The 16,604-nt window shown below is 39.8% G+C and overlaps 2 protein-coding genes across 3 annotated transcripts; both read right to left on the bottom strand.

Moving 5' to 3' along the window:
- Window positions 1-378: 378 nt before the first annotated feature.
- On the bottom strand, window positions 379-1,353 carry LOC125190909 (probable calcium-binding protein CML36). Its single transcript, XM_048088331.1, has one exon. It carries the CDS (start codon window positions 1,190-1,192, stop codon window positions 581-583), a length of 612 nt encoding a protein of 203 aa, XP_047944288.1. The 5' UTR covers window positions 1,193-1,353; the 3' UTR covers window positions 379-580.
- Window positions 1,354-11,307: 9,954 nt separating this feature from the next.
- Window positions 11,308-15,590, bottom strand: LOC125189115 (triacylglycerol lipase SDP1-like). Of its 2 annotated transcripts, none has more exons than XM_048086330.1 (4): window positions 15,154-15,590; window positions 13,547-15,018; window positions 12,713-12,856; window positions 11,308-12,448 (listed from the first exon to the last, which is right to left on the bottom strand). In XM_048086330.1, exons 2-4 carry the CDS (start codon window positions 14,975-14,977, stop codon window positions 11,435-11,437), a joined length of 2,589 nt encoding a protein of 862 aa, XP_047942287.1. In that variant the 5' UTR covers window positions 14,978-15,018; window positions 15,154-15,590; the 3' UTR covers window positions 11,308-11,434. The 2 variants fall into 2 exon arrangements, with proteins under 2 accessions (XP_047942287.1, XP_047942286.1); XM_048086329.1 differs by having other exon boundaries at window positions 13,547-15,022; window positions 15,154-15,589.
- Between the last annotated feature and the right edge of the window lie 1,014 nt (window positions 15,591-16,604).

Below are 16,604 nucleotides of genomic sequence, written 5' to 3'. Positions count from 1 at the left end.
ACACTGCGTTGATGGTTAGCAGAATTAAAAAGTTAGCAATATAACGCACCCCTATATAGAATATACTATGTTTACTTCCTACTTTATGAGATGTTTCAATATTGTGAATACCTATAATGATATTATGTCATAACTTGAGTACATGTTATGATATGATGCATATTGAATTTAATTAAAATTGTTATGTGATAATTAAAAAAATTATAAATAATTAAATTCTTATGAAGTCAATGAAAAATTATAATTTAGTTGGAGAGGATCTATTCCCAATAATTGCCACTCATCGTTTGACAATGGCCTCATTTTAGGGCCCAATTACTGGTGCCATTATTTAATCATTTTTAATTCATCAGTTTCCCATTATCCCGGCCCATAATATCGACAAATATAAATACGTTGATTACTTTTGATTTAATCGGCAATTCCAATCCTAGCCGTTGACTGATTCCAGAGGAATAAACAAACATGAAAATATAAGAGCAGGGAAAGCCAAAGGCAAATGATGAATTTTCATTTCATTTCCTTTTCTATTTATTTTATTTCTTAAAGAAATAAAAAAGAAAACAGCGAAATGATTGGTTCATCGTTGAAGCTCCATCATACGACTAAAGTCCTCGAAGCAGACGAACCCGTCCCCGTTCCTATCCACCCCTCTTATCATGCGGCGGCAGTCCTCTAACGTGCACCGCGCGTCTCCGATCGTCTCGAACACGCTGAACAGCTCCTCCGCCGTGATCCTCCCGTCGCGATCGGAGTCGAAGAAGTCGAACGTGTGCCTCAGCTCCGAGGCGTCCGCCGCCGGCGCGAACGCCGGTCCGATCGCGCCGAACTCCTCCAGCGTGATGCAGCCGTCGCCGTCGCGGTCGATCTGGCTCAGCTCCTCCTTGCTCGGCGGCTCCGCGCCGAGCCGGCTCAGAAGCGACTCGAGCTCCTCCTTGGTGATCTTTCCGTCGCCGTCGCGGTCGATCATCTCGAACGCCTGCTTGAGCTCGAAGGAGACGGAGATCTCCGTCCACTGATCCGCGGAGGGGAGGACGCTGGTCGGCGTGGAGGATCCGGCCGGACGCTTGGCGGCGCCGTCGTCGGAGGAGGAGGAGGAGGAGGTGGTGTGGGAGCTGAAGGAGGACGGATCGGCCTCAGATCTGGAAACAGATGGCGATTTCTTGGATCGGAAGAGGTTGGTGAGTTTCATAATTGACGGCAAAAGCGAAATCGGAGAGAGAGGGGGGAGGAGAGGAAGGAGATTGGGGGTTGAGAGGAAGGGGAGTGGAAGGAGCGGGAGTTAAATGGTTGGGGGAAGTCATGGAGTGAGCTTCCTCGAAATTTCGTGGAGAGAGGAAAATTGGAGGGAGAGAGAGAGAGGGAAATGAAATTTAAGAGTATTTATTGGAAAGGACGAAACGGGTTTAGAGTTAAATTGAGGGTGGGTAGGTAGGTGGGTGTGGGTTTACTTTTGTCGCATTCCGTGTTTTGCTAAGGATTCCGACGCGACTTCCGACGTTGCGCCCTTCCCCTTCCGCCTCCCCTTCGCCTTCTTCACTCCCTCCGCGGGCGCTCGTGCGGACCATCCCCACTCCAGTCGATGTGGGCCGCGCTCCCTCGGCCTGCCAGAAACGCTAAGTCGCGCGCACCCGATTTCCGTGCGGCGCGTCGTGCATTCCGTCCGGAATTTGGGAGATCCTTGAGCTATCGTAGATGTTCCAATACTTGAAGCCGCCGTCGACAAATGCAGCTGCGCCATCGGGATGGCCTCATCACCGGACCATGTGCCTCGTTGGCCACTCGTCGTGAGTCGTGAGTTAGAATAAATACGTTGAAGTGCCGCCGGTCCCTCGTACTGAGGCGTTTCCCGATGCCGACGGATAGCCTCATTGCCATGGTCCTTCATTGAGGCGGTCTTGGCTCCTGGCTGCCCGCGCGATCCGCTCCCAGAATATGATCTCGGTCTGGTAGTTCTTTGCGCTCCGCGTCTGGCCGTGTCGCCCGGCCCGATGCGGCTCATCGGCTCGGACTCTTGCGAGTGTAAGTAGTGCCACACCGCTTCGGCCTCTCGCCGGGCAAGTATCGGTCGCGGCCGACGACGCCGGCGCACTTCCCTCCCGCTCTAGAAGGCGGCTCGGTGGGCGTTTGCTTCCACCTCGAAGTCCTCACGGCGCTCGGTGCCGCGGCTGAGTCTTGGTCGCCTGGGGTTGATCCGGGGGTGTCGAGCTGGGGCCGATACACATCGTCGGCTGGAGAGGGCATTCTGCCGGCAGAGTTGAAGTACGGAGAAAGTCTCCGCGCCGGAGGAGTCTGCAAAGGAGACGGACCCCCGTATGGAAGTTGGCCGGGAGGAGAACCCATCGCCAACAACGAGTGCATCCACTGCTCGTTTGCTTCATCCGTGTTGGGAAGTTGTGAACTCGACTCTTTCCCCTTACCCTTATCCTTACCCGATCGGGAACTTTTCTTCCAAAAGCTCATAATTTTGATGAAAATTGAAGATTGGGAGAAGAGATTGAAAATGGAGAGAATGAAGATTGTGGGTGATGAATGGAGGAAGTGGAGGAAATATTTATAGGGGTGGAATGTAAAATAGCCGTTGGGTTCAAAAAAAAAAAAAAAAATTTTAATTATCGCCGATTATCGCCGAGCGTCGCCACAGTGGCCGGCGATCGCTCGGCGATAATCCGGCGTTAGAACACGGGTTTAGAGTTAAATTGAGGGTGGGTAGGTAGGTGGGTGTGGGTTTACTTTTGTCGCATTCCGTGTTTTGCTAAATTGCACTATTTATTTATTTCAGTCTATTAATAAAATTATATTCAAACTTATTTTAGAATAATGTTTGTTCATTTGTTCCTTTGACAACGTTTGATGAGGTCTTATTAATTTAAACGATTGGTACGCACTCAGCTCATTTAAGTTGGCATAAACATTAAGAAATAATGAAAAAAATGCATAGAGTATGGATCGAATTTATACTTCTCTCGTTCATAAAAAGATTTATTTTATTAGTTTAGGATATCCGAAAAAAAACTCATTCTAAAAATAGAAAATATCTCTTTCATACTTTATAAATATATATTAAATGTAAGTGAAATTAGCTAAAGAAATATAGGGTCCATTATCCAAAAAAATTGATGTCAATACATGGGACATAGAGAGATATATTCTGCACATTTATATAATTTGTTAGAGCATCTCCAATGATGGCTAGTGGACCGGCTAGCTTGATCGTCGCTGTTAGTACGTCGGCTAGCCGAACCATTGGGTCAGCCCGAGTGGACAGCGATGGTAACCCGTCGCTTCAGCGGTAGCAATCATTGCCCGCCATTAATGGCGACCCGATCGGCGTATGACCCTGACCATTTGTTTTTTTAAAAAAAAACCTATTAAACGTGATTTTCGTTTCATTTTAAATTGCACCACTTGTTTACTTGAGTTTTCTCTCTCTCTAACTTTACGTACAAGAGCATCATCAGGCGATGGATCACAACAAGCCAGTCAGTCCGGCGGCGGTGGATCCTCAAACTCCCGATTTTGTGGGATGCGGATGGGGGCCGAGATGGGCCCAGGGTTTAACATCCGCGGAATGTCAGGATGATGGGGATGATGGCCACAGTCGCCCGAGGCCTTGAAGGGGAGCAATTATCTTTGGGGTATGTAGTGGGGGATGCCCAGGATCAGCAACAGAGATGATCTTGCGGCGAGATGATGGGGATGATGTGGCGGTGAGGATCTGCGGCCGCGGTATACATCCCAGGATCTGGGGGGATGCAGGGGTCACCGGGAGGGGACACGGTATATCGTCCCTCGCTTGATTTTGGCAGCTTCGTCTCACACGTACGACCAGTCGACCGCGGTTCGCGCAGCGATGACCTGTCATTGCATGGTATAAGGATCGATCTCGGGGATGCGGACACTCCGTTCAAGCGAGCGGGCCGCGGCGAAGAAGAAAGAAGACGAGGGGAAGGCCAAGGCGGTCGGCGGAGTCGTCGCAGCCCGTGTTGACGACACCCACAGCCGGAGGAAGTGGACGGAGGATGAGTGCGGGTGACGGGGGGTGGTTGGAGGTGTGCGACGATCCGCTTACATTTGCGAACAACCCGGTGGTGCGTCAACATGTGGCGAAGATCAGAGGCGCGCAGGAGGCGCGCCCGCACGGGAAGGACCCCACGTGAGGGAGGAGGTCGGAAGAGTGGGAAGCATCGGGGCCGCGGTGGGCCGTTTGCAAATTTGTACGCCAACGCCCTCCGTCGGCTCACTAGTGTGGGCGGAATGAGGACGACGCCCGGAGGATAGCCGAGTCAGTTCCCCTTGGCGGGGAAGTATAAGGAGTTCACCTTACGGGAGTCTTGCTGTTGGCGAAGGACTCACGAGAAGTTCGAGGGCGGAGAATGCGACGGCCCGGGGTGGCAGAGAAGCGACGGCCGAACTATCGCGGCGACTACGGCAGCGTGACCGGATCCCACGACCTCCCCGGATCTTGAGTTTCCATCCCCTCCTTCATTGCGTCGCCAGCCCAGTTGGGCAGTAGGCGCCCAATTTGTGAGGCGGATCCTGTCCGCCCGCGAGGCGATCTCGCCCTCCCACTCAGTACACTTTCCATTCGCGTAACCATACGCGGGATCAGATGTACAATTGGAGGACCGCCCCCGTCACCGGAGAAGATGTTTCTTCAGGATGCTCGAGCATCACCGGGTTGATTTCAAATGTGAGAACACCAGCTGGCAGATTTCCGACGTGGGCTTCCGGATACCACGGGCGGCGGCGGCGGCAGCGGACGACGACGGCAACGATGAGGAGTAGAGAGTGGCGGGGCTCGTGTGTTGAAGCCTTTTTTTTTAAAAAAAAATCATGTACTTTTTTTTTTAAATCTTTGTACTTTTTTTTTAATGGAATGGATTAATTTTCCCGTATATGTGTCGTAAATTTAATTCCGTATTTTAATCGTAATTTTAATTCCGTAAAAGTGAATTCACACAGCAAAATTTTGGAAGTTAGCTGTAGCCTGTAGGACGTTAAGCGAAGGCTAATTTATAATTTATTTAATTTTTTTTATCATAACTTGCAAATTTATCATGCGAACAAATCCTAACAAATCTAAGTGCTTAACAAGTCATTTTTGGCCGACTACCGTATATAATTCTTAACGACATTTTATAATGTATTAACATTTAACAATGTTTACAATCACTCTCAATGTCACAATAGTTGGTTTGTTTGAACAAGCCCAAAGCAAATTGATTGAATATTCATTTCTTAGAGCCGGTTATATTGAAATTAATGTAGAGGGTTTCCACCCAAAACAAAAGAATAGTCCATGCATCACAAAAATATAGTAGTACATTAATTACATTGTTAAATATACTTAATACATTAGTATACCAATTAATGGTTTAGGAATTAGTAGTATTAATTAATTACCTGAAGCATAAGGCAGGACCAATATTAACAATAAACAAATATACTTATTTGAATTTTCATGTATTAAATAATTAAAACAATCAGTTTTGCGTTAAAATGAAATATCGCTGGCACATATATATCAAGTCGTTTTCGAGTACTCATAAAAGTTGAAACATTAACATCAATAAACAATGGAGCCAAATAAAAACCCATAATTTCTCCAAAAATGAGGGAACAAATTATGTACCATGATTTAATTTTATTTGTTGTGATGCATGAAAATATGACTCACCACAGCTGTCCAATTTGATCATAGTTTTATTGATCTGACTCCAAGCCTGCCCAACAAGAAGCTTCCCAGAAATTTGATATATATAGTAGTACTAACAGATAGTCTCACATAAATACAAACTTTCAAAGTAAATTACAAGTTACTATAAAAGAAAATTAAAATAATAAAAAATTGTTAAACATTGTAATCCACGTAATAAAATTATTGTCTCCCTTGAAAGAAGGAAATACGAGGGACTAAAATTTGACTGTTACACTATATTTTCCTGTTTAGTTATATTTACAGTTCCATGTCTAGTTTATCAAACTGATTATAGAAATAAATTGACGGATGTACTACAATCTAATATCTAAATAAAAAAAGAAGAAATACAGTTAAATGGAACACAAAATTGAGTTACAACTAAATAAAACAAAGAACCAAGATAATAAGTTAAGCCTAATAGTCTTATTTCCGTAAGACAAGATATGCTTTGATAGTACTCTTGATTCAGGCGTGTAGTTTTCAAAGATGAAACGACTTTGAAAAGCACTACAAACAGAACGAGCTCCGATGAACTAGTGAATGTGAAAGGCAGAGGTTCGACAGTAAAGGATGCGGAGATACAGAGAGAGTGTATGCTATTCAGAGAATGTGGTGTTGAAATGCATGGAATGACTACCCTATTTATGGGCGTAGTCAACTATATTGGGGATCCTGTAGAGTCAGCGCATAGTTAAGTCTACCACGATCTTGTAGAGTTATGGCATTATAAGCCTTGTTCACGGACGTTTGTTGGACTTGTGCAAAGCGTGAATATAGGCTTGGTGTATCTGGATATGGTACACATCGATGATCGTTCAAGGGACATACATGGGTGACTTTGTGTGCACATATGAATCTGGAGAACTATACGCGTCAGGATTTGTGCAAAATGTGTGGAGTGTTTATCCTACTTTTATAGTATGAAGGAGTAAAAAACATGAAGTTTATGCTCAGTGGACCGTCCACTAAATCATCTTAGCACAAACTTCGCGGAACGCCAACTTCGGTGAAATATATTATTGTAAGATAACATAAGATCATTGCCAAAAGGTAGAATTCTTTTCTCGGAATCATTCATGCTAAAGCTCTTAAAACATTATACTCACGTAAGAATCTTGAGGTAGGCTTCATATTCTTTTTCAGCGATCTCAAATATAACTAGTTTTCTTTCATATCCTTCATCTTATATGAGTAGAAACAAGTTTTCTATGCTAGATAATACGTTCTCGTTATTTTTAATCAATTACTCCTCCCGTCCCACAATAATTGTCACTTTTATTGTTGGCACGGATTTTAAGAAATGTAAAGAAAAGTCGATTGAAAAAGTTAGTGGAATGTGGACCCACTTTTTTATATTGGTTTTATAATAAAATGTGAGTGAAGTGAGTTAGTGGAACGTGTGACCTACTTACCATTTTGTGATAGAAATGAAGTGTAATAATTATTGTGGGACGGACTGAAATGAGAAAAAGTGACAATTATTGTGGGACGGTTGAAGTATATTTTATATTGGTAAATTAACAATGATACCATATTTGAATCTCAATTTTCCGTTAGGTTAGCATGACATTACATACGCAGCCCGCGTAGCCTCCGTGTGCCACTATTTATACGCCACTAAAGTCCGGATATGATTCATTTCTTAAAATCGTAGTAATAAATTAACTACTTGCAAGGTAATTGCACTACCTTAAAATAAATAAAAGAATTGTGCAAGGTGAGCCAAATGTCTTTGGGCTTGCGTGATTCATAATTTTGTCATCATATGATTACAATTTACAACTACTAACATGGATGATCATTTTATGTTGATTTTAGACTTAGATATGTTTTTGTACTACCATTTCTTGGCGTCTCATTGACGTACCATCTCTTTCATACATAGTTTAGTTCAATTTTATAAATATTATATGGTTGATTATAGAGTTAGGATATGCAAAATTTTAGGATCTAATATTTGGTAATGATGTTGTTATTATTATTATTATTATTATTATTATTATTATTATTATTATTATTATTATTATTATATACTGTAATAATTTATTTTTAAAATGAATCTTATTAATATAATAAACTTTAGACTTCCTATGCAAAATTTCAGGATCTAATGTTTGTTAATGATGTTAGTTAATTAATTAATTATTATTATTATTTTTTATTATAGGAGTAACTTATTTTTATAATGAATCTTATTCATATAATAAATTTAGACTAAAGTAAAGAATGTTTACTCTACATTTGTCCAACTTCAAAAAAATATTTTTAATTTAGGATATTGACGCCTAATATCATGAAACTTTTCAAAAATTTAGTTTTTTCTCATAAACTTTAAACCTGGCATATAATATTCCGAACTTATATAGTTGTAAGATATAAAATCCGGCTACATTTTATTTGTTATTACATCACATAAGATATGGCTGGAAAATGATAACGATGTGCTTACAAAGTCCCAATAGCTAGATATAGTTAACCATCTTATTATAATGTAGGTGGATTTTGTTGTTGGTGAAAAAAATTCAACGACAATTTAAATTCGTGATATTATATGCCAAGTTCAAAGTTTATGAGAAAAAATAAATTTTGAAAATTTCATGATACTAGACAGTAATATCCGTATTAGTTTTACATGGTAGTATGCAATAGCTTCTACTTACAAACATGTTTTTTGGTCTATAGTTAATAGTTTCATTAAAAATTACACCCTCCGTCCGTGAATGTTGTCCAGTTTTTCCATTTTAGTCTGTCTGTGAAAAGTTATTCACTTTGCTTTTTTACTATTTTTGGTAATGGACCTCACTTTCCACTAATTCTTTCCATTCACATTATATTATAAAACTAATATATAAATGTGAGACCCTTATTCCATTAACTTTTTCAACTCACTTTTCTTCACGTTTCTTAAAACTCGTGGGGAGTAAAACTTAAATAACATTTCATGGACGTTATACCAAATCGAGATGACCCATTTACTAATAATGAAAACAATCTTATCTCTATTTTATTCCCTCTCTTTTATACTTTATTCTCTTCACTTAACTCACAAAATAAAATTATATAAAATTTCGTGCTACCCAAGGAATGCGTCATCTTCTTTGGGACGGAGAGAGTAACAGTTAACTTTATTTTAATCATAATTAAATTAATCAACATTATGAATTGATCATATTTATTAATTAATTACTATCATTCTAATTAATTGACTAGAATGGTGATTAACTCACTTATCTGATCTAAATAAAGTTAATCATTAATTGTTAAACAGAACTATTTACTATGACCAAAATGTAATGTTTAAAATCATAAGCTAACACACCTGCAGGATCAAAAAAGTTTTTTTAGACAAATGCAGAAAATCAATTTTATACTCTATCCCAAATTAATGTATAAGATCCGTTATAATAATGAGTATATAATATACTCATAAAAATGTACTCCCTCTGTCCCATTAAATATGCAACATTTGCTTTTCGGCACAGGATTTTATGTAGTGGTGTTTTGTGAGTTAATGAAGAGAGAGTAAAGTAAGAGAGAAGAAAAAGTAGAGAGAGTATTGTTTCCATTTTTAGAAACGTTTCATTTTTAATGGGACAGACCAAAAAGGAAAACGTTTCATTTCTAATGGGACAGAGGGAGTAGTAATTAACATGGTTACCAAATATTAGACCCTAAAATTCTGTATATCCTAACTCTATAATCAACCATATGATGATTATTATATTGAGCTAAACTAAATAAAAAAAGGATGGTACGCAAATGTGACGCCAAAAAATGGCACAAAAAACTCACTAAAGTGTAAGATCAACATAATAATGATAATTCATGTTAGTAGTAATCAAATGGTAATAAAATTATGATTTGGGCAAAGCCAAAGAGACATTTGTCACCACCTTGCACCGTTGCACGATTCTTTTATTTATTTTTAGTGAATGAATATATTTATGCAAGTAGTTAAAATTATTACGATTTTTGGAAATGCATCATATCTCGAATTTATTGGCTGAGTAGCACACGGATACTACGCGGGCTGCGTCCATGATGCTATATTTCGTCAACTACTCTTTATAATGTGAAAATATAGAAGAAAATAAAGTATGATAGTTAAAGAGAGAAACAAAGAATAAAAGTTAATATATTAAAGATTTTTGTTAAAGCTTAAATGACTCAACTAGTTTAAGACAACTCTAAAATAAATGCAGATCTCATAACTATGAAATAAAAATATAAAATTATAATTTTTTGCAATTATTCTAGTATATTAAACTGATATGACAAAAAATGACTATAATTAATATATAAAATTGAATAAACATCACTTTGTTACAAATCATATTAGTTTATGATAGAATATAGAATGCGGAAAATAGCATAGTAATGCAGAAAATAAAATACTAGTAAAACCCGTAATGACTACATTGTATTATACTCTTGTTAACAAGGAAAATAAATAATTTATCTTCTGTCTCGATTATCTTTGTTTGATCTAAATTTATTTCTTCTTTTCTTGAATAGGCTCTAATAAAAAACACATATTATCTCTTCATTCCAACACCCCCATCATATGAAACAAATGAACACTTAGTCACGGGTTAATGCTATCTATCCCTTGATATACCACAAGAGCTATTCAAAGGGTTTTAAAAATTAATAGTATCATTCAAGTGGATGTGGATCGATCATATATGCAATTTATATACACTTTTTATGATAGGATGCCTATCATTTATTGATGAGCACAATATTGTGTATTCTCCCTAATTCTCTATTTATATTTAATATTTTTTTATTGAGAATTAATTAAGATTTGATATATTATCTTCATATATAGAGATAGAATGATAGTAGCAATTCAATGTGCGTGGATGGGACCACAACTACGAGTTTAAAACGACATAATATCACATACATAGTTGAGACAGGTTGATGTTTGACTACTGTTATGTCCATTCATTTTTTTTTTCTGTGGGTTGGATTCATTCTAATTTGTGCTTTCCGACCATTTCATGTGCTAAGTGAATACCAACAAAGCAAAAACTTAGTACAATTATTGCATTAACTCTTTCTACAATTATGCATTCATTTCGACCTTGCCTAGTGCGATTGTCATTATACCAAAGAAAACAAAAGGCAATTCCCTCGCCCTAGGGCCCACTCCTAGGCCCGACACATCAGTGAAGGGATAAATCAATATAATCTCAATCTATACTAAGACGATTTGAACCTGAGACCTCAAGCTCAATTACCACCTTAAAGACCAGCTTGATCTATTAGTGTAAGCATAAACGTGTAAAAAAAACCTTTATATATGATGTAGTTTACGAATAGTCTACTCTATCTGGGCATGCTCTTAAAAAATTTATATTGCAAATTCCTTCGAACACCTAATACAATAGCAAGATTTTTCCCGGTAACCGAATCGTATTCCTAAATTTATTTATCAATTCTTATTTTATACTCCATTTGTATCTGCCTCGTGTTACTCGCACTTTTCTATTTCGATTCGTCTCAGCCACTATTTTAAGTAAAAATTACGCTACGTCTACAGGTTTTTTGAGACTATACCTACATTTTAATCTCTCTTTGTTTATAAGTAGGTCTAATTGGACTGTAAATATGTCGATAACTTGCCTCATTTGAAAGATTCAGATATTACACAGCATGTAATGATACTTGATTACATAAAGCTGATTACCCTTTATCTTTTTTGCTCAGTTAGCAAACGCCATTCTACTCGCCCCCAGTAACGTGCTTATCGCATATATCATCACCGGAAGGATTTTCCGGGACGCAATCCGAGATATCTCCCGCGACACAAATGTCTTCCCTCACATCGTCTCCACTCTCGGAGATGGAGGTGGCGTCCATCTCCTTTTCCGGGCAGTCGAGCTGCACACACTCAGCGACCGACTCGTGAGTGGAGCTGTTTTGCTCAGAGGGCGACTCGATGCTCCTGCTTGATGGGGTCAGCACCTCCTTCCTCACGACGTTGAACACTATACCGTTCTGGATTCGTTCGGGCTGCAGAAGATCACCTTCCGCCACCATGATGCTCGAACTCCCTACAGGAGTCGGTGTCCGGCTGCCAGACTGATCGTACTCTGTGTCTGACGATGTCCTATCTGGTGTCGTGACCCTCAGGCCGTGATGCACCTGATCGCGCACCGCTGGCTGGATCCCGGCACTGCTCAAGTGTCCCATCGCACCTCTGTTCATTCTGGTATCGATCTCGAGATTCTGTACGAAATCGACAAATTGATCGGCTGAAGTAGTCCTCATCAGCGGGCCACCCGATCTCGTCCAAGAATTCAGATCAGCAGTCTCGGACTCGCTGTCGCTCCCGTCGTGCATGTACCGGTAACTCCGTAGATTCCTCGAGGCTTGCCCAGCCGAGCTGCCCGCACCCTGGTGAAGAGAGGATGCGGCCTCTGCGAGTAGGTCTTCCTCCAGAGACCCAGTCGAGTTCTCTCGAGCAATGACGTTCCAAGAAGGAATCCTCTTCGACGCGTTGAACCTCACTGTGGAAGGAAGAGGCATGCTGTGAGACGAAGCTGCCGCCGCAGCCCTCTCTGCGCTCCTCTTCAATCTACGCATGTGGTTGAGAATCGCGACACACTCATCTAGGGCGAGTTCTATCCCACAATTAGCCTTGATCGTCGACAGCTTCTCCCAAGTGCATCTCCTCCCCTGGTTTGCTGATTTCTGAAGCTCTACATATGATGGATTCTGTATTATCTTTGATAGCTGAAATCACAAAAACAGAAAGCATCTCACTAACTTGGAGTTATTGAACTTCCATAACAATTTACAGGACTAAGCAACAGAAACGGAAACGAAACTATTGAAAGCGACAAAAACCAGAAGATGATGGAAAGATCATTGGGTCCTATCAAGATTCGATTTTGGTTAAAGAACAATTGTGTGCTTATTTGAAAGCATTCCATCTGCTTTGTAATCACAAAAGCATGACTATTGCAGAAGCAAACGATATTTCATAATCGACTGTACCTGTGCTAAAGTAGCAGGCATCACGACAGTGACATCGCCCTCCCAATCTTGAGCAAAGAGCTTGGCAAGTCCCCCCAATGGAAAACCAAGTTCCAATATTTGGTTGCATCTGTGTTTTACCTCCATCTCAGCTAGATGAGCAAGCTGCAACGTGAGATATCTGTTAGCTATAAACCATTCATGTATATAAACAAATAAAAAAGGGGAGAGTCGAGAGACACCCGTTACACAAAATTGAGCTTATTCCAACAGAAAAAAGAATGATGGAAATAAATATAAAGTGACTGTGAATGGCTTTAGGTTCATCATTCATGCAAACAAGAAAAGAAACAGGTTAACTATATTTTGTAACGAGCTGAGAGGAAGATTCAAAATGCAGCGGATTCCTCGGGTTTCAAAGAAAGCTTGAACAGGATACACCCTTGCCAGTCTTGGCAGATACAATCAATTACAGAATAAAGACAGCAGCATATTCATATTTAAAAACACATCTTTTTTATCCATGCTATATCTCTGTTTGTCTTGATAGTTAATGCATACAGTTTTTTTGTAACATAAAGCAATCTTTATATCTACAAAGATCAACAATGTGGCCTGATTAAACTGAAAGCTCTGAAGTGGACACAACTTAAATACAGAGTTGAGCTCATTTGGCCTTACGAACAGAAATAGAGACCACGCAGAATTATGTTACAGCATGTGGCATGTAGAAAAGGGACTCAATTTATTATTCACTTTCATGTCTTATGGTTTCAAGGTACCCGTGTCAGCTAATTGCATAATGTGAGATCATAAGCAGTTGAATACGGTATAACTTTTGAGAATAAGGGATACCTTTGCAGCAAAGTTGCCTCCATATGCTCGAACAAGCTCCTTGAGCCTCAATAAAGGCACAATATGAGGGTTTGCCTGGCTCACTATGAAATGATTTACATTGAAAAGTTCTTTCAACTGCATCATTGGCAGATCAATCTCCAAGCTACCATCTCTCCAACGACGTGAAGATGTGCTGGAAGCCTCTTCCCGCCCCAGCTGAAACGGAGGGTGAAAAGGCACAATGTCCCCGATTCTATCCTTTGCCATAAGCTCTTGAGCCTCAAAAAGACCAGGAAAGGCACAAGAAGCAGTCACGGCACTCCAAATGACCACATGAGGTGAAGTCAGGTAATTGAGGCATCTCGGAGGTTCGTGCTTCCTCGGGGAACAGACCGTGATCCCTAAGATGCGCCCGGTCATATCGTAAGCTTCCTGGAAAGTTAGATTATTTGTAAGGTGCCTCAACATCACCTGCAACTGTCTAATCTCATGAACCGCGCCCTGCGTCATGACCCTCTTGAAAACGGTGAAAATCCCACCCATCTGGTCGAAAAACTGAATCGAATGCCAGGAATCCTCAAAGAAACTCTGTAGCTCAGGCCAAGACCTAGTTGCAACAACAGAGCACATTATGGACCCCACACTAGAACCAGCAATTATCCGAGGCAAAAGCTTATGTTCTACCAATGTTTTTACTACCCCAACATGAAAAGCTCCCAATGAAGCGCCTCCACTTAAAAGCAAAGCAGTCCTACCAAAGGCATGCCTCGTTTCATGCATAAAGGCGAGCTTCTCCTCCAACAGAAGCTCCTCGGAATCAGAGTCGCACACCATTCTCAACTGTGTCGTGACCTCATCTATGTACTCCTTTATGAGTCTCGGCACGTGGAGCCTCCCCTTGTGGAGCTCTGGATTGCACATATTGCCAAGATTTCTAACCAAGTCAGCCCTCATACAGAATATAATATCCCTAAGAGAGCCCTCCTGGCGACGATGGCGAAGCTCTTGAAGCTTATTCCTCACAAGCTCCTCATCATAGAGATCAGATTCATTCATCTTAAGAGTCTCTTTATCTATCATTTTAGCTGCATGAGCCCACTCATCATAGTTATTCGCACCCCTCATCATATTCCTCCAAAACTTCCTCTTATAAGCCATCTCCGCCCTCATCTTAACATTCGTGTAGCGTTTCAACAAGAAGGCGATCATCGTCACCATCACGAGAATCCCTTGTGGATTCCTCGGATGGAGCCATGAGATCACAGGGGATAAGTAGTCCCTCAAACAATTCTTGAACTTGTAAATGTACATCAACAACATCCCAAATATTTGATGCCTCAAATGTGACATAGAATTGCAGAACAACACCCTAAAAGCAACGGTCCGGCCAAAAAGCGTAGACGGCCCAATCGAGAATGAATCAACCCTAGCCTCATTACTGATATCCATTTTTCTTCAGCCAAACAAGAGGCAAGTTAACCCCTAAAGCCCTATCTAAACAGCAATAACCAAATTAGATCAAACCCTAGTTATACTAGCTCAAAGAATGCAGAACTGAATAACACAGTTAACCAAGAAATTACTTGATAAATCAGAGATTACAACAAAGAATCAAAAGCTAATACCTTGAATTTGAACTCTCCAACACCAAATTCGAACACAAAGCCGCCCAGATCGCGAAGGACCCACAAATCAAGATTGAATCTTTGACGGCCCCTCTTGATAAATCTTCAAAAGGGTCGCCCTCAAATCAATTTAAAATCCCACCCACTCGACAAAAATGCGAAGAGATGGGAAAAAGGGGTTTGAAGAAACTCAAATTAGTAAACCTTTATTTCTTATACGAAAAGGAAACGAAGCAAGCAGCTGAAGCTTAAACGAAGCAATGCGTGTGCAGCTAAAACTATTAATCAAATTACGCTATGGGCAGAGGATCCGTTTAGAAAACGACATCGTGCTAAAATTGACGTTTGATCATCAACAAATGGGCTCGGCACGATCTAATTTTATAATAATAAAATTTATGAGTGAATCGAGAATCGCTTCAAATGAAAAGAGGATAGGAAGGACACGACATATCTATTGCAATTTGTCTTTATTAATTCTTCGTTTATCTTCCTGCGTTTGTAATTGGATTTGGTAGTTTCGAATCTGACAGAAATTGGTATGTGATTGTTGAAAAGGCTCTGTTTTTATTACTTCTTCGATTTCAATAGGTTCGTTTCATCTGCAGAGACTGTAGCATTATCTTTTCGATAAAATAGTAATGAAATTAATAGAGAAAGGTAATGACTCGATAATCTTGTTTTTAGATCCTCGAATGTATTGCTAATGGAGTTTTAATAATCTGTTTCAGTTTATTTAAGTAAATAATTTGTTTTTAGAAACTCGCATTTATTGAAGGAAATAATTACTTTACTTATTAGTCGAGTCATGACATATTCATGAAGTGATAGTAACATGCTCCCTCCGTCCCAAGATATTAGACCAACTTTCCTTTTTGGGATGTCCCAACATATTAGACTCATTTCTTTTTTTAGCAAAAAACATCTATCTTATTTTATTCTCCACCTACTTTTTTCTCTCTTCTTTCCCCTACTTTTTCCCTCTCTCATACTTTACTCTCTCCACTTTAACTATTTAAATATCAATTCCTTAAATCATGTGCCCAAAAGAAGTGAGTCTAATACTCCGGGACGGAGGGAGTAATAAATTATAAAACTTCGAATAAGAAAGTATCTCTATTAGGGATTAATTTTTTTTAAAAAAGTAAATGGATAATAAAATAGGAAAGAAAAAAGGCAAGTAAGAAAAATAAAGTAAGAAAGAGTAAAGTAAGAGAAATGAAAAGTTGTTGCTTTTTAAAAAATGACTTAACTACAATGCGATGCAGATTACCTAAAAAAAATATGACTCGGCTACAGATGGATAAAAGAAGTACTATAGAGGTTACTAGATTGATATGGTGAAAATAAATTTGATGTAGTCGTAGTGACATTAAAAAGCTAAGAGTAATAATCAGATTATTAATCTCGTACTAAAAAAATTGATAAATTATTGCGTTATTGAAATCACA

The sequence above is a fragment of the Salvia hispanica genome, chromosome 5 (assembly GCF_023119035.1).
Source record: "Salvia hispanica cultivar TCC Black 2014 chromosome 5, UniMelb_Shisp_WGS_1.0, whole genome shotgun sequence".
Classification (NCBI taxonomy): domain Eukaryota; kingdom Viridiplantae; phylum Streptophyta; class Magnoliopsida; order Lamiales; family Lamiaceae; genus Salvia; species Salvia hispanica.
The sequence above is the reverse complement of the archived record's forward strand: the minus strand, read 5'-3'. Positions and strand labels throughout refer to the sequence as shown.

Excerpts from the sequence above, each read along its gene's own strand:
- LOC125190909 (XM_048088331.1), bottom strand. The coding sequence starts at position 1,192 with ATGAAACTCACCAACCTCTTCCGATCCAAGAAATCGCCATCTGTTTCC.
- LOC125189115 (XM_048086330.1), bottom strand. The coding sequence starts at position 14,977 with ATGGATATCAGTAATGAGGCTAGGGTTGATTCATTCTCGATTGGGCCG. Across the intron at positions 12,857-13,546 it reads GAGGCAACTTTGCTGCAAAG|CTTGCTCATCTAGCTGAGAT; the intron begins GTATCCCTTATT and ends CTCACGTTGCAG. Across the intron at positions 12,449-12,712 it reads TGCCTGCTACTTTAGCACAG|CTATCAAAGATAATACAGAA; the intron begins GTACAGTCGATT and ends TTGTGATTTCAG.